General features: G+C 37.5%; 1 protein-coding gene across 3 annotated transcripts in view; it reads left to right on the top strand.

The window, feature by feature from the left end:
* The window catches only part of LOC110027748 (ubiquitin-like-specific protease 1D), a 77,471-nt gene extending 64,026 nt beyond the window's left edge, over positions 1–13,445 (top strand). For 2 of the 3 annotated variants that reach the window (XM_020729291.1, XM_020729290.1), the window contains 4 exons: positions 7,388–7,510; positions 8,203–8,314; positions 12,605–12,712; positions 12,946–13,445. In XM_020729291.1, coding sequence (XP_020584950.1) covers positions 7,388–7,510; positions 8,203–8,314; positions 12,605–12,712; positions 12,946–13,086 — 484 coding nt within the window. In that variant the 3' untranslated portion in view covers positions 13,087–13,445. The remainder of the gene's footprint in view (positions 1–7,387; positions 7,511–8,202; positions 8,315–12,604; positions 12,713–12,945) is intronic. The other variant, XM_020729292.1, reaches the window with a different exon arrangement.
* Positions 13,446–15,448: the final 2,003 nt, after the last annotated feature.

Genomic DNA, 15,448 nt, shown 5'->3' with positions numbered 1-15,448 from the left:
AATGCTATGAAGTATCGATGATACTCAAATATACGTGTCGACCAAATAATATACGGAACTGAGTTTGTGTATCTATCCCATGAGAAACGCGTGAACTTCCAAAATCGGGAAAAGTTCTAGTCTATTGGTTTTGTGACAATCTTGAAAGTTTGAAATTTTGTGATTTAAAGTTTTTAATCTTAATTTTTGCAAAAAAATAAAACCTGTAACTCGTTTTTGAATTTGAATAGTGATACAAAATTTCCCTTGAATTGATCTTATACAAATTAGATTGATTTATCGAAGTGACTTCAATGAAGTTGATAACCACGAACAATAAATTTTCGTAGCCCCTTTCGGCATTCATAAAAAAAATGGGGTTTTATATAACATTTAGTCTCCTAATCATGCAAAATTTTCATTGTTTGCAAGTTTTTGTATACGATTGCACCATTCTTACAATAATATTCTTATTTTCTTAGAATAGTATAAGTTAACATAATTGTTTTACTAGTCTGCTCTGTAATACTAGATCCCAACTCATTTTAACATACTAAGTGATCAATTTAAGAGTACATTAAATACAGAAGGTTAAACTATTAATTTAAAATCCAAATTACATACAATGATATAACAAAAATTATACTAATCTGCATAATATTTAATTCAAGGGTGAGAAATTTAAGTCATACTCATTACAGATGAACATGTATAAAAAATGATCTTAATTTGTTAGAATTAAATGAAAATATGACACTCAGCTTAGTGGGATGTAGGCTTGTTGTTGTCATTACGGATGAACATAACAAATATTCCATTATAAATTCAATATTAAAATTTTCAAAACAATCCCATTGATTTCCATCGATGTTACACAAAGTTACAAGAAAATCTCTAAGTTTCCACCCATTTTTAGTCAGACAATTATAGGCACACATTTGCTCTCCCACTAGATAACTCTCATACACACTCACACTCTTCTAGGATCCCTCTGGCGAGCATTCTCCTCAAACTCTTGCTTCAATCTCTTTCCATCTAGTTTTAGAACACTCAAACTCTTGCACAAGCGTTCTCCCCAAACCCAAGTCAACCCGAGTCAATCCAACTTAACTCGGGTTTACCCAAAAGAAACACAAGTCAATCTGGGTCAACCTAGCTTAATCCAGGTCAACCCAAATCAACACAAACTTAACTTGAATCATTCATTGTCACCTCAAGCCCAACCCTGGCCTATACCAGCTGATTCATATCATACCTCATCTTAATTTTAAGCTAACCTGAGCTGAAAATTCAACATACCTCAACTCAACCCTAGTCAAAGTTTAATCCAAGGCTAAGTATATGTGTTATATGTGTTATTTCATGTTTCATTTCATATTTTATTCCATGTTCAAAATCCAAACAAAAATAACAAAAAAATATACATAAAACAAAAACAAGGTGAAAACCTTCTCGGTTTTCTCCACAAACATAAAAAAACCAAACCTTAAATAAGCCAAACTCAAAACTTAGAAAACTCTGATTTCTTGGCATGAGTGACAAATCTAGGAATTAAAACAAGATGTAAATTAAAATAGTGAACTTCAAATAAACATCTAAAATACATCAAGATAAAAAATGAGAACAGAACCTGGGTAGGTTTAACATGCACCTTAGATTAGCTAATTTAGACACCAAACCGAGGACCATACACTAAGTCTGATTATAGAAGTCTAGGTTAGATCAGGTATCCTAGTTAGTGCTAAGGATTAAAACATACGAAACAATAAATCCCCCTGAGACTAGAGGGAATATCTTAGAATGGTTAGATCAGGTATCCTAGTTAGTGCTAAGGATTATAAACCCCCCTGAGACTAGAGGGAATATCTTAGAATGAAGTAACACATGGTTATTGACGAAGGTATTTCAGACTATTTTGAACATATGAATTCTTCATGTTATGGCATTCAAGGGAGGTTCCTGGTTATGAGTCTGGTCATAGTTGATGAATACCAACATTTCCGGGATGATGTAAAGTCATGGGCTTCTTGACCGGGGACAATTTTCCCAAAGTTTAGGTTAGTCTGCCTATAAGATTCCTTATAGAATCTGGTTTTGCTCCTCATCGAGAAATTTTTTCTTGTCTGACTCTATCAGTATCCCTGATTTATCTTTTGACTTCATCTAATCAGTTCAAACTCAACATCAAACCCTTTCAAATCTCTCTTCAAATTTTATTCTCTGTGGGCCTTTCCCATGACACAATGTCATCAGATTGTAAGTCACATCCCTTTAAGCTTAATGCTTCAGAACTCTCTACTTCCAATCATTCCAGTTATGAAAGTTTGAAGTCTGACAGTCTGACTCATCACATTAATCGAGAGTTTTTCTTATGGCTCACGACAGTAAAGATGTAATTAACTGTGAGGGTTTACACCATCAGGGTGGTCAGGCCCATTTTTAAAAATATTTTTCTTACTTTAGGGAGATATATCATTCTTCAAAATGTCATGTCTGGTCATCTATATAGAAAGTCTCTCAAAAAATTTTATCGTGAGTAAAAAAATTCCCACCAAGGATTCTTAAATTTCAACTAATGAGGAAGAGAGGCTGTTGATTTCATTTAAGCCCAGGAGAGAGATTTCAGCTAGTTAACAGTAATTGTTCTAGAATGTAGTGACTCCAAGGTAATAAGTATTTAGGCAGAGTATGAGATTGTGGTGCCTCAAACTACTTTTTGGCGGGCATGGAGAAGAGCATCAGTAGGATTGGCGTTAGATATCTAAAAAGATCCTGGGTTTAAGGAGGCGGTGCTAGCACAGGTCAGCGTGGAGAATAAGTGAAACCAATCCGCATTTTCAAATCTATCTCAGTTAGGAAGCATTTTAAGTGTCACGGGTTTGGATATAGTGAATCAGATATACACAACTAGAAGAATGATCTCTTTCACTGATTAGAGAGCAGTGGTTGAAATAAATGGTGATCTGGAAGACGATGAAGACTTCAGAGACGATTCTCTACTCCCAACTAATAAGGAAGAGTGACCATCAATTCTAAGTGAACCCAAGAGAGAGATTCCAACTAGTTAACAATTGATGTTTTAGAAGGTGGTGACTCCAAGGTAACGAGCGTTCAAGCAGTATGAGATTGTGGTGCCTCGAACTGTCTTTTGGGAAGCATTGAGAAGAGTGTTAGTAGACTGACATTAGATGTCCAAATGAGTCATGAGTTTGAGGAGTCGATACTAGACGCAAGGCAACCTCAGATAAGAAGATTTCAAAATTTGCAAATACATAGCATATGTCCTGAGTTGCCCCTACTGAGAGAAGTCCACCAGGTCAAAGATGAGGTTTTTTGTGTCACTTATAAAAGATGATATGATGTTAGTTGGGTGTTAAAATCTATTCAACAGCGTACCACTGACAGATGATCAGATAGGAGGGATGAACTAAAAATTTGAAAATTGTCTTTAGAGCATGATGAAGAAAATTCTAAAATGGGATTTAGGTCCTATATGGGGAGATCTCTCCTGAATGGTTGCTAGTGAGAGTTGCTCAACTTGTCGTATATTTCATCTCAGAGTTGATTCCTTTTTTTACTTATTTGATTATCAGATACATTATTACATATCTAATGACTTGAGAGTTATTTTATGAAAGTTTGCGTCAATATGCAGCTCCAACTCAAGTTGTGTCAAAAGAAGAATACTTGGTCTATCAAGATGTATTTTGGAATGACAACGTCTACTTGATTTACTGAGAGATTACATTTCTGTCACCTTCAACGCGCCCTACCTGAAACCATATTGTGACGTGATAGAAGCTTCGACAGATAACTTAGAAAGTTTCTCCAACCTCAAGAGACTAACATAGGCGTCCCTCCCAAATCGATGCGGGATTTCCAAAGCAGAGGCATGATTGCATCTCTCCTGCGATACTCTTGGACCCGGACACAGGAGATGGGTCGCCCGAGCAGCCCCAAATTTAATCGAGCAGATCCCCTTCTGATTTCTATCCAATTTCCAGCATGTTTCTCGTAATACTCTATTCTTTTCTAGTCATTTCCTATATATGTGATGTATTAGGGTTTTGAAGGGAGATTTTTCGTGTTTTGGTCCAGAGCAGTTGTTGGCATTCTAGTTATTTCCTTCATTTTTCGTGTTTTGGTCCAGAGCAGTTGTTGGCATCCTAGTTAGTTCCTTCTACAATTGTATCCAATGGTGAGTGGTGTTCTCGTTGTATCTTATTCCAAAGTAGTGATTCTCCTCCAAGGGTTGAGTGGTGCTCTAGTTGTATCTCGCCCTCGATGTGGTATTTATCCTCTTCTAAACTTCGTTGCGCCTTCCAACATTGCTTCCCATTCATCTAGTTCATTGTCTCCTTGCAGTCGTCCCCAGAAAACAGTGCAGCCATTGTTTTTATCGCTGTCTTGTGCCATCTAGCTCCGGTCTAGCCATCCTCTCCTACCTGTTGTACATTGTTATTCCAGCCACCTGAACTGCATTCTTACAACCGAACTACTGTTTTGACATTTCCTCTGTGCTGTCATGATTGTTCCTGCCGCCCAGAATCACCATTAGCTGTTGCTCCATTGTTGTCCAGTCCGCCTATCCTCATAAACTCTTGCTTATCACAATCACCACCCCCCTAAAATCCACCGTACTTTGAGTGTTTGTGTCTTTCTGTTGTTATTTCAGATTTTTTGGTGTTATGTTGCATTTTTTCTTTTAAGTGTATTGGTTATGTGTTAGCTTTCAATTATAATATTTGTTTTACTTACTGTTGTTTGGGTTAATTCTGGTATTATTCGGCTTAGATCAAACAGTACTGTCAGGGTAAGTATTGTGCCCTCTTGCAGGAACGCGCTTCTGCATCACCTTTGATGCCCTACATCAGTCTCCGGGATTGGTTGAGGGTGACGGAGTTGTTGTAGCCTCCCAATTGAAACTGCGTCGATATGTGCTCTCGAATCTCACTTCCGGTTTAGGGTCTTCAAGCCTAGCTTTTCTTCAGCATAGAACAATGGGGTACTTCTCGTCCTTTGGGGCTGCAACCAACGTCCTCCTAGTAACCCCCACCCCCTCTTCCAGGCTGGCTAGAAGCTTTAACTTTGATGGCGCTCTTCTTGCTAATGGTCAAGCATGGATGGGAATTGTCTTACGGGATGAGATTGGCAAGGTTATAGTTGTGGTCGGTTGTACGTTGATACACTGGGATAGCTCGCATGTGGAGTATGAAGCGGTTTTGTTCCTCTGTTCTCTTTTGAAGATTTGTATGTATGAAATCAAGGGTATTATCATTGAAGGGGATAACGTGGCGGTCATCGCTCTTTCCAAGCAACATGAAGACTAAGAGTTGACAATCTCAGTCTAGGATTTGATTTGACCTGGGATTTCTCACTTGACTCTAGGAAAGCACTTTTCTTTTTTTGTTTACAGAGAATGAAACAAAGCAGTCCATTTTTGTTCACAGCTTGCTTTGCATATATCTTTTGTTTGGGATGCTCACACTTGTGACACCGATTTTTTAAGTGTGACCGACTGAGGCCCCCCACACTACTTCCTTTGTGTAACTTCTATAGCTTTCTCTTGTCCCCTTTGTTTTTATTAATGTAAATGCACGTCCTTCACGGATCCCACTATTGGTTGCACTGTCCCCAAAGCCACGAGCCAATTTCGAGCCACACTAAATCTATTTGAGCCAATTTCGAGCTGGCCCCAGCTCGGCTCGAAATCAGATCGTTAATAGCCCTATCCATCATTGCTTTAAGATCAGGAATTGCATGTTCTATATGTTCCTTAATTATGATGCATCTTTTCTCAAATTAATGATCATTTTTTAGTAACAATGCCCTGCTTTATATTATAAGAATAATATTCATGACCATTGGCGAAATTAAAATTTTAAGTGAGAGGGGGTGAAAGTGTTTCGTAACGAAGCAAGCTCCTAAGTTTAATTTAATTCTAGGCGTATCTGGAAACACCATGATTAAGAAATTTCCCATGTGATCATATGCATATGTTTTCATGAGTAGGGATATAGAGGTGTCTTCCATATATGAAGAAGCATAATAAGTTTTGGACATATAAGAATAAGACTAGTCAATGAGACATCCAAAGTTAGGGAATAGGCAACCTTAATACCAAAAGGTCATATTAGCTTAACGGGAATTTAAGGCTTAGGGTTTTTCAGGGCAAGCTTCTTTTAAATGAGATAGAAGATGGAGCATTTTTTGTTGAAGTGTGATGTGGTTGTCAAAGAGGTGATATGACAAGTTAAATGGTGATGTGCTGGTCAACAATTATAGTGATGGCCAATGAGTGATCAAAAGGGGTCAAATTAGTTCACTAGCCAGGCTCAGGGATATAGAGGTATCTTCCATATATGAAGAAGCATAATAAGTTTTGGACATATATAGAATAAGACTAGTCAATGAGACATCCAAAGTTAGGGAATAGGCAACCTTAATACCAAAAGGTCATATTAGCTTAACGGGAATTTAAGGCTTAGGGATTTTCAGGGCAAGCTTCTTTTAAATGAGATAGAAGGTGGAGCATTTTTTGTTGAAGTGTGATGTGGTTGTCAAAGAGGTGATATGACAAGTTAAATGGTGATGTGCTGGTCAACAATTATAGTGATGGCCAATGAGTGATCAAAAGGGGTCAAATTAGTTCACTAGCTAGGCTCAGGGAAATGGATTGGTTAGCCCAATGCTCATATCCATACAACATACACATGACAATAAACACAAGCCCCAAAGTGCAGAAGGATTCTGAAGACTTGAGTGCATGAAGTTCCATCAAATTGAAATTACGAAAGAAAAATCATGTCTCGGGTATATGAGATATAAATTATGAAATATTAAACTAAATCTAATGTGCATTCTGCATCACCCAAATTAAACTAAAATGTTTTCAAAATGGGTGCAAAACTAATAACACAAGAAGAAGTGCTTGAATGAAATTTGAATGTGATGGGAAAGCAAAAAAATCGGGATTATTAGGTAGAAGTACTCGGCCTACATAACTTGGAAGTGCTCGCTATAATCTAGCTAGAAGAAACTAAAGATATTTACAAATGATGTCTTTAAATACCTGATGCTTCTTATTTTCATTTATTTGTTATATTTGTATTTATTTAGTAATAATTATTGTATCTGGCTGAAATCAAGCCTATTGTGGTCAATTTTTTGAAACAATCAAATCTGCCTTTATTTTTGAACTTTTGCTGGAATTTGTTCAATATTTTTAATCTCACATTTTCGCCTGTATTGATCTTAACGCTGTGATGGTAACTTTTTAACGTATGAGTTTTAGCCCTTTGGTAGTCAAATCAATTAGTTAATTGAAAGAGAAATTTTTGCAAAAGTCTCCTGTTTTCTGCTTGGCTTGATACTAGAAATGTTTTTCTTTGTGGAACCATGAAATCAGTTCACATTGGAGCTTGGTGATCATCTCTAACCCAGGAAAGGAAGACGACTCGGGTCTTCTTATACTTCATTTGGATTCGTTGGGGCTTCACTCTAGCCAAGAAATTTTCCGTATTGTTTCTGAGTAAGTTTTGTTACACTATTATGCATTATTGTGCTTTTGGGGGGACTCATTTGAAATATACTTCTAGCTGGGCCTGTCTGAGTTTAACTGGAAAAGAATGGATTTCCAGGATCCTTTAGCCTGGTAACAGTTTTGGGTGTTATTTTTCCATCCTATCTTTTACCTAACAAAAGCTGTAAAGTGTGCTCTCACTTTTTAGAAATCCTGCCAGAGTTTTAACAAATCTGATAACAAATGATGAGATTGCTAGTTCTGCTAACATTCATAGAACTTTAAAAAGTGCGTGCAATTAAATCGCTTGTCCTATCAATTGTTTCAAATGATGTTTCAGCTTCTGTATATAACCAATATGGTTTATTTGATTTATGATGAATTTATCAAGTCACCGACCACATTTTGTTTTTTGATTTCAACATCATTAAGTGTTTTAATATAGCCTTGTAGATTTTTTTGCCAATCCATTAATGATTTTCATACTTGACATGCTAATAAATATGCATCGTGCACGCTGGATGTGAATTACAATTTATTTTCATATTAAATTTCATCATCGCTGTTGATCCAAACTCTGATCTATGTTTGAAATTTTTTGGTAAATTCTGCATCTTTTGTTATTTCCCTGTAAACTCTGCATCTTTTATTATTTTCTAGATTTGAAGTTCTTTTTAAACTGAAACATTTCTGAATTTTAGCTTTCTCGAAGAGGAGTGGAACTATGTGAACCAAAATCCTATTGCAGATCTTCCTTTCCGAGGAGATATTTGGCAGCATCTTCCACTCAGGATTGAGAAGAAGAAAGTTATGGTACAGTATGGCATATATTGGCATATTGGCATTATCCATTTCTGATTTTTTTCATTGTTTAGGGTTGCCATATTTCAAGTTTGATGTCTGGGTATCTTTTAATTTTTTATTTGCTTGGGGTAGGAAGTGATCAGAGCTCTTCAAAATCCTATTTCATTTGGATGCATGTGATTTTGAAGGTGCAACACATTTAGATCAGCTACAGTTTTGAATTTTTCAGCATATTTTATTGGCATATTGATACTGGAGTTAACCTAAATCACAGTAGGGAACGCAAATATTATTACTCAAAAGAAATAGAGGTTACAATCAGAGACACTGAAATAGAATATAGCAACTTACACGACATAATCACTCAACAAGAGTGGATCCCTAGTGGTAGTGGTGGTTGATAAGATTGGGAAAGTGGCGTTGGGGTGGAAAAGATGGTTGGCAAACTAAAAGCAGGGCAGTGGTTTCCCAGTAGACAGCTAGAGGATGATATGTGAGGGATGACAGGTTAATGGCAACAAGGGGGGAGAGTGGAAACAGCAGCGGCTGCAACGAGGATGCGGCCTGAAGCTGGCCAGTCGGTGGGGCAGGCTATGATGAAGGCTGGGAAGGGGGCGGCAATTGATGGGGCGGGCTGTGTGGGCTGTCAGGAGGTTGGCAACAAGCTGAAGGCGATAGCAGCGAGGATGGAGGGCTGAAATGGCAACAGGGGATGTGGTGGGCTGTCGGACAACTAAAGGAAGGCGGTCCTCGGCAAGGGTAGAGAAGAAAAAGGCTCGATAGCAAGGAAACTGCTGAAAAACAACAAATGAAGTGTAGTTGGGGCGACCTGCAGCGAGGGTAAATGCAAGGCAGCAAAGCGGGAGGGATGTGGGGGATAGGGAAGCAAATCACTACATCGGGAGAGATATAGTCGGAGCACTATCCAATCGCTTGGATACAGCCCTCGAAGGGAGAAGAATGGATGACGATAGCTGTCACAAAAATAAAACACGCGAAAAAATTGACTTCCAAACTCTAATACAACACATATATAAGAAATGACTAAAAAGAAATGAAGGATAATTCGAAATAAAGCATAAGAAAGTAAAACATGATTATTTCAGCGTATTTCCCGCAATAATTATTCTCACGGTACTATAGCGGCTATAGTACCACAGTAAGCTCCCGCGTCAATTTCTCGAGGTTAGAGGGAGCTACGACCTCATCCGTAAAAGCTTCTAAATCTTCATCGTATGGCGTCAGATTGACCACGTTGAAGTTGGTAGAAATGTTTGAATTTATATTTAAGTCAATCATGTTAGCATTTTCATTCCAAAGCGCATCTTGATAGCACAATCGTAACTGGAATTGTACATGGATGGGTATCCTCATGAGGCAAGTCTTGAGTCATTAAATCTATAATTGGTTTTCTCCACTCTTCATAATTGTCCGAGTATTTTTGATAAACAATTATACAAGGAGAAACTATCTCTGAGATGAAATCTATGGCAGATTGGACCACACTGAAGTATAACCACTTAGGAGTGACCTCTTCTCCATCTCTGAAACAACCTGGATCCAATTGGAGAATTTTCTTCCGCATAAAGCTCCAAAGACAATTTTTGAAGCTGTGGTCATCCCTTCTGTCTTAACATCTCATGGTGGGTACATTGTTGTATTGAATCTAATAAATGAATAACTTAATATAATCTTCCAAATATGGTACAAAAGGGCCTCATTTCTGACATGATGGATCTCACTCAGTATGGGCAACTCATGGAGTCTATAAATATGAAAAAGTATGTCGGTTCCTCGAACTCAAGACTATCTCGAACAATCACTATTAATTCGGTTGGATTCTCTCTCATGGGTTCGGCAGGAACTATATGCATCTTTTCTCATCAGCTGAAAGTTGGTACTTCTCCTTTGTGTCCTCATCTTCTTCAGTGTTTATTTTATCGTTACATCTTTCTTCAACAACTCGACACTTAGTGAAATATATCATCCCAGAGTTGTTTTATTTTATCGTTACATCTTTCTTCAACAACTCGACAGTGAAATATATCATCCCAGAGTTGTGCAATCTGCTTCAATATGCCTCAAATCAATGGCATGGAACACTTCCTAGTCGGGATGGGTCTGAGCATGCAAATCAGTGTTCTTTGTTCTTCACTCTGAACTAGTTTATCCTCAGGTGCAGCTTGGATGTAGCTCTTGGGTGTACTTCGGTTGTAAGATCTCAGGGTTGAACCCTGCCTGTAAAATGTGGTGGTCGTCCAGCGATATGGTCTCTCCACTTCTGAAGCTAGGGTCTAAACATCCAGTCTATAATGAGCTAGTAGGACCTGGCGTTGCATCTCCCATTTCATTTTGGACTAGATCGTAACTTTATCTTTTCCTCACGTTGGCAGAGGTACTTCAAATTTTGCCACCAAAATAATACACTTCCTTAGTTTGTTGGCTGCTAGCTTCACCATTCCGTTCAGTGAAATGTCCTAATGCTCAAAGACATATTCCAAAGTCCATCAGCATTTCAATGAAACTGTCTGGATCCATGGGGTTGCGAAATATGGCAAGTCCACCTTTATTAAACATATTAGTTTTTTGATATTTCAGGTCGAGTCTCTGGGAGAGGTTCTTCTCCCTGGCATCTTTATAGCAGAAGAGATTCACTCCATCTCTTCAATCTAGCAAGTCACCGTTGTGGCTATGGGTGACCCATCCAGATTGTCTTTTCTCGAAGGTGGCAAGCCTATGTTGTAGTTTGCAGGTTTGCCACTGCATATCATTCTTAGAAACCCCCACCTCTTTGTGAATTTTTCATTTCCCCTCAATCAGGCTTCCGGGGATTATCTTCTTAGCGAGTTGACTAGGTCTTAAGTGCGGGTAGGTGGAAGGAGTTGTGTAGAGGTGATGTAGGGTGAGAAAGAAAAATTTTAGGTGAAGATAGAGTTGGGTATTAGTGGATACTAGAACTAAGGTTAGGCTCGTACTATACTAAATGATATTGGAGTTAATTCAAACCATAATAAAGATTATTACTCGAAAGTAAATAGAGGTTACAAGGATAGACACTAAAATAGAAAATAGCAACTGACGCGACAGAAGCACTAAACGAGGGTGGATCACGGGTGGTAGCGGTGGTCGGGGAAGCTTAGGAAGGTGGCGTTGGGGTGGAAAAGACGGTTGGCAAGCAGAAAATAGCAAGGCAGCGGCTTCCCTGGGGCTAGACAGCAAGTAGAGACAGCCATAGGACAATGTGTGAGGGTTGTCTGGGTTGATGGTAGCAAGGAGGGAGAGTGGAAACGGCGGCAGCTTCATTAAGGATGCGGCCGAAAGCTAACAGGCGACTTGCTAACCGGTGGGGGAGGTTGCAAGGAAGGCTAGGAAGGGAGCAACAGTCGATGGGTAGGCCTGTGTGGGCTGCTGGGAGGATGGCAGCATGGTTGGCAATGGGCTGGAGGTGATAGCAGCGAGGAAGGAGGGCTGGAACGGCTACGGGGATGTGGTGTGCTGGCAAACAGCCAAAGGAAGACGGTCCTGAGCAAGGGCAGTGAGAAGGACTGGAGAGCGAGGAAACTGCATAAAAACAATAAACTAACTGTTGTCAAAGCAACCTGCAGCGAGAGGGATGCAAGGCAGCAAAGCAGAAGGGATGTTGAGGGGATAGGGAAGATAATCACTACGGTGGGAGAGAAATACAGTCAGAGCATCACCCAATCCCTTGGATGCATCCCTTAAAGGGAGAAGATCGGATGCTAACGGTTATCCTTAAACAAAACACATAAAAAACTGACTTTCAAACTCTAATACAATGCATATGTAGGAAAAGACTAAAAAGGAATGAAGGATAATAGGAAATAAAGCATAAGAAAGTAAAATGGGATTATTTCGGCATGTCTCTCGCAATAACCATTTCCATGGATCTGTAGCAGCTGAAGTACCATGGTAAGACGACTTCACATATTGCGTAAATGTTGACCAAATTCTATAACAGTGCTATAATTTCGTTCTCTTATTTGCTTAGGCTCGTGAGGGCTCTCCAAATGAACTTATCATCAAAGATTCTTCTTCATCTTATCGTTTATACATGTATATATATTTTTGATGAACAGAACCTTTAACTATTTCCTTGTTTTAAATAGTTTGATGGATTGCTCAAGGTGCCAACTAATGTTGATGGCCTGTTGGTTTCCAAAGAATTTTTACAAATTTTCAACATAAACATAAGCAATATTCTGATGATTTGTTGGTCGTTTATTAGAACAATTCTGAGAATGTCACTTATCAGGAACTAATAAGGCATGCAACATTCAGGTCCCGCAGCAGAAAAACAAGTACGATTGTGGGATCTTCGTTCTCTACTTCATCAAACGTTTCTTGGAGGAAGCTCCTCAAAGGCTGAGAAAGCATGATCCTTCTATGGTCACATATCTCAAAACACTAACTTTTGGGGCATTTACATACTTACCACCCAATTCTTATGTATTTATGTCTCTAACACCTAAACATTGAAGTTTAGCTGTTAGATATGTAAATAAATAGGAATTAAATGGCATGTATGCAAATCTTCCTTTTTCTATTATTAAAACTTAGGAGTTACAATTACCATTTTCTGTTGTATTCTCTTCAGACTCCTGCGTGCTTTTGATTTACAGTTTCATTCAAGATGGTTCAAACCGGCAGAGGCTTCGAGCTTGAGGAAAACAATTCGAGATTTGCTTATCGAAGAATTCAAAAAGTCAACGAGTCTAAGAGTAGAATCATCCGTCTGCTCTAATTCATGGGATATTTCATGAATTAAAGCTTAAGGAGGCCCTCCTTGGTCTATAAATCATCTCATGGGCTCTGAGTTGCCCTCTCAACCTTATATGAGGTGATCGAGTATAATGTAAAAGAAATTCTACCATAAGGTAGAGAGTATGTTGGAGTAGAAGCTTTAATCTTTGCACAATTAATAGTTAAAACTGGTTATTTGACTTTACTAGTTTGTTATGTAGTAATAATTAGATCAGAGACAATGTGGAGTTTTATAGTTTATGCCATACTATGCTTCTTAGTTTACGCATTTTTTTGTCAAATGACTGAGAGGCCATACATATGTCATAATTGTGCACTAGTTGGAGAAATGATCTTCCTATCTTGTTTGAATTGAATCCAGAAGAAATTGTACTGTAATTGAGCTATAGTATTAATTTGCTCTCATTTTAGTATTATATGTGAATGATTATTTCTTTCAAAAAAAATAGAAAACAAAGAAAAAGGAAAATTGTTTGTGGTTATGCAAGTCTTTGATGCCTAGTTTCTTTTCAAATTTAGAAGGGGTTTTATTCTATATGCAGATTGAGATGGTCAATGTGGCATAATATTCTCTCAATTGAGTATTATAATAATTTTTTAATGAAATTTTTAAAACGTGATTTTAATCGTTAATAATAATAAAATATTTTATTTTTACCTTCGCAGCAGTAAAAAATAAGTTGAGAAGGCTTTAAAGAAAATCAAGGGTGAAAAGTCTGTAGGACCTGATAATATTTCAATTAAAATGTGAAAATGTTTAGAAGATTTGGGTGTTTCTTAGCTTACTAAACTCTTTAATATTATTTTAAAAATTAAAAAGATGCTTGAGGAGTGGAGGAAGAGTATTTTGATTCTCATTTTTAAGAATAAAGGGATGCACAAGAGTACAAATTATAGAGGAATTAAGTCGATGTGGCATACTTTAAAATTATGAAAGAAAGAGGGTGATTGAACATAGGTTAAGACATTACAAAGATTCTTCATAATCAATTTGGATTTATGTCGGGTAGGTTTATTATGGAAGCTATACATTTATTGAGAGGTTTGATGGAGAAGTTTAGAGATAATATGGAGGATGTATATTTGATTTTTATTGATTTAGAAAAAGCTTATGATAAGGTTCCAAGAGAGACTTCTTGAGAAGAAAACTTGAATTATATCAGGGATTTGCTTTAAGCTCATATGCTTTTGCTTTAGTTATGGATGGTCTTATTGGACTTTTACAGGAGGATGTGCCTTGGTGTGTGTTTTTTATTGATGATATCCTTCTCGTGGATAAGCAGAGAGAAAAAGCCCAGGAAAAACTTGAATTATGGAGGTTTACATTGGAGTAGAACTAAAATTGAATAACATGAAATGTAATTTTAGTAGTAGTAGCTCCAGTGATAGAAGTGTAACTTTGGGTGATCAAATTATTAAAAGGTGTGAACGAATTAGAAACCCCAGGTCTGTTGTTCAAAGCGATGATGATATAGATGAGGATGTTAATAATAGAATTCAAGTTGGTTGGTTTAAAGTGGAGGAATGCTTTGGGCCTTTTGTGTGATAGAAAAGTACTGATTAAACTGAAAAGAAAATTTTATAAAATGGTGGTGAGACCTTCAATGCTCTATGGCGCTGAATGTTGGTCTTCAAAAGAGAAGCATAATACTAAGTTAAGTGTTGCCGAGATGAGAATGATTAGGTGCTTGAGTGGCTTTACACTTAGAGACAAAATGTGAAATGAATATATCTGTGATAGGGTTGGTGTAGCTCCAATGACGGACAAAATTAGAGAGAGTCGTCTTAGATGGTTTGGTCACATTAAACGTCTACCATCTGATGATCCGATTAGGAAATTAGATGTTTTAGATTCGACTTATGTTCAAAAAGGCAGAGGTAGACCTAGGAAGCTTTGGCTTATTGTATAAAAAATGATCTTTATTTATTAGAACTAAATGAAAATATGACTCTAAATAGGATGCAATGGAGAAAAATGATTCATGTAGCCGACCCCACGTAGTGGAATTAAGTCTTTGTTATTGTTGTTGTGGAGTATTATAATAATATGAATTTGTAGCTTAATTTTGTGCTTAGAGTTATATTGTATGAATCTGAAGAAGTGAGTGCTCTAAACCTTCATGGGTTCTTATTTGCTTTTATTGTAGCGGGGGAGAGGGCTCTATATGCTCTGATTGATGTGGAAGAGGGCTTCGCACTGCTGAGTAACTTCTATGAGCACTTATATTCTGGTTTATTAGTTCTTATAATTCTCTATGTGATTTTTAATTGTGTGATGTGACTTATACGTATGTATTTTTATTTTTTTTTATTTTTTTTCATGCATAATTGTCGATGCTTAAACAATATTATAATCAAATA

This window comes from Phalaenopsis equestris, unplaced genomic scaffold (assembly GCF_001263595.1).
Source record: "Phalaenopsis equestris unplaced genomic scaffold, ASM126359v1 Scaffold000440, whole genome shotgun sequence".
NCBI lineage: Eukaryota > Viridiplantae > Streptophyta > Magnoliopsida > Asparagales > Orchidaceae > Phalaenopsis > Phalaenopsis equestris.
Note: the sequence above shows the minus strand (reverse complement) of the source record. Positions and strands in the feature narration are given on the sequence as shown.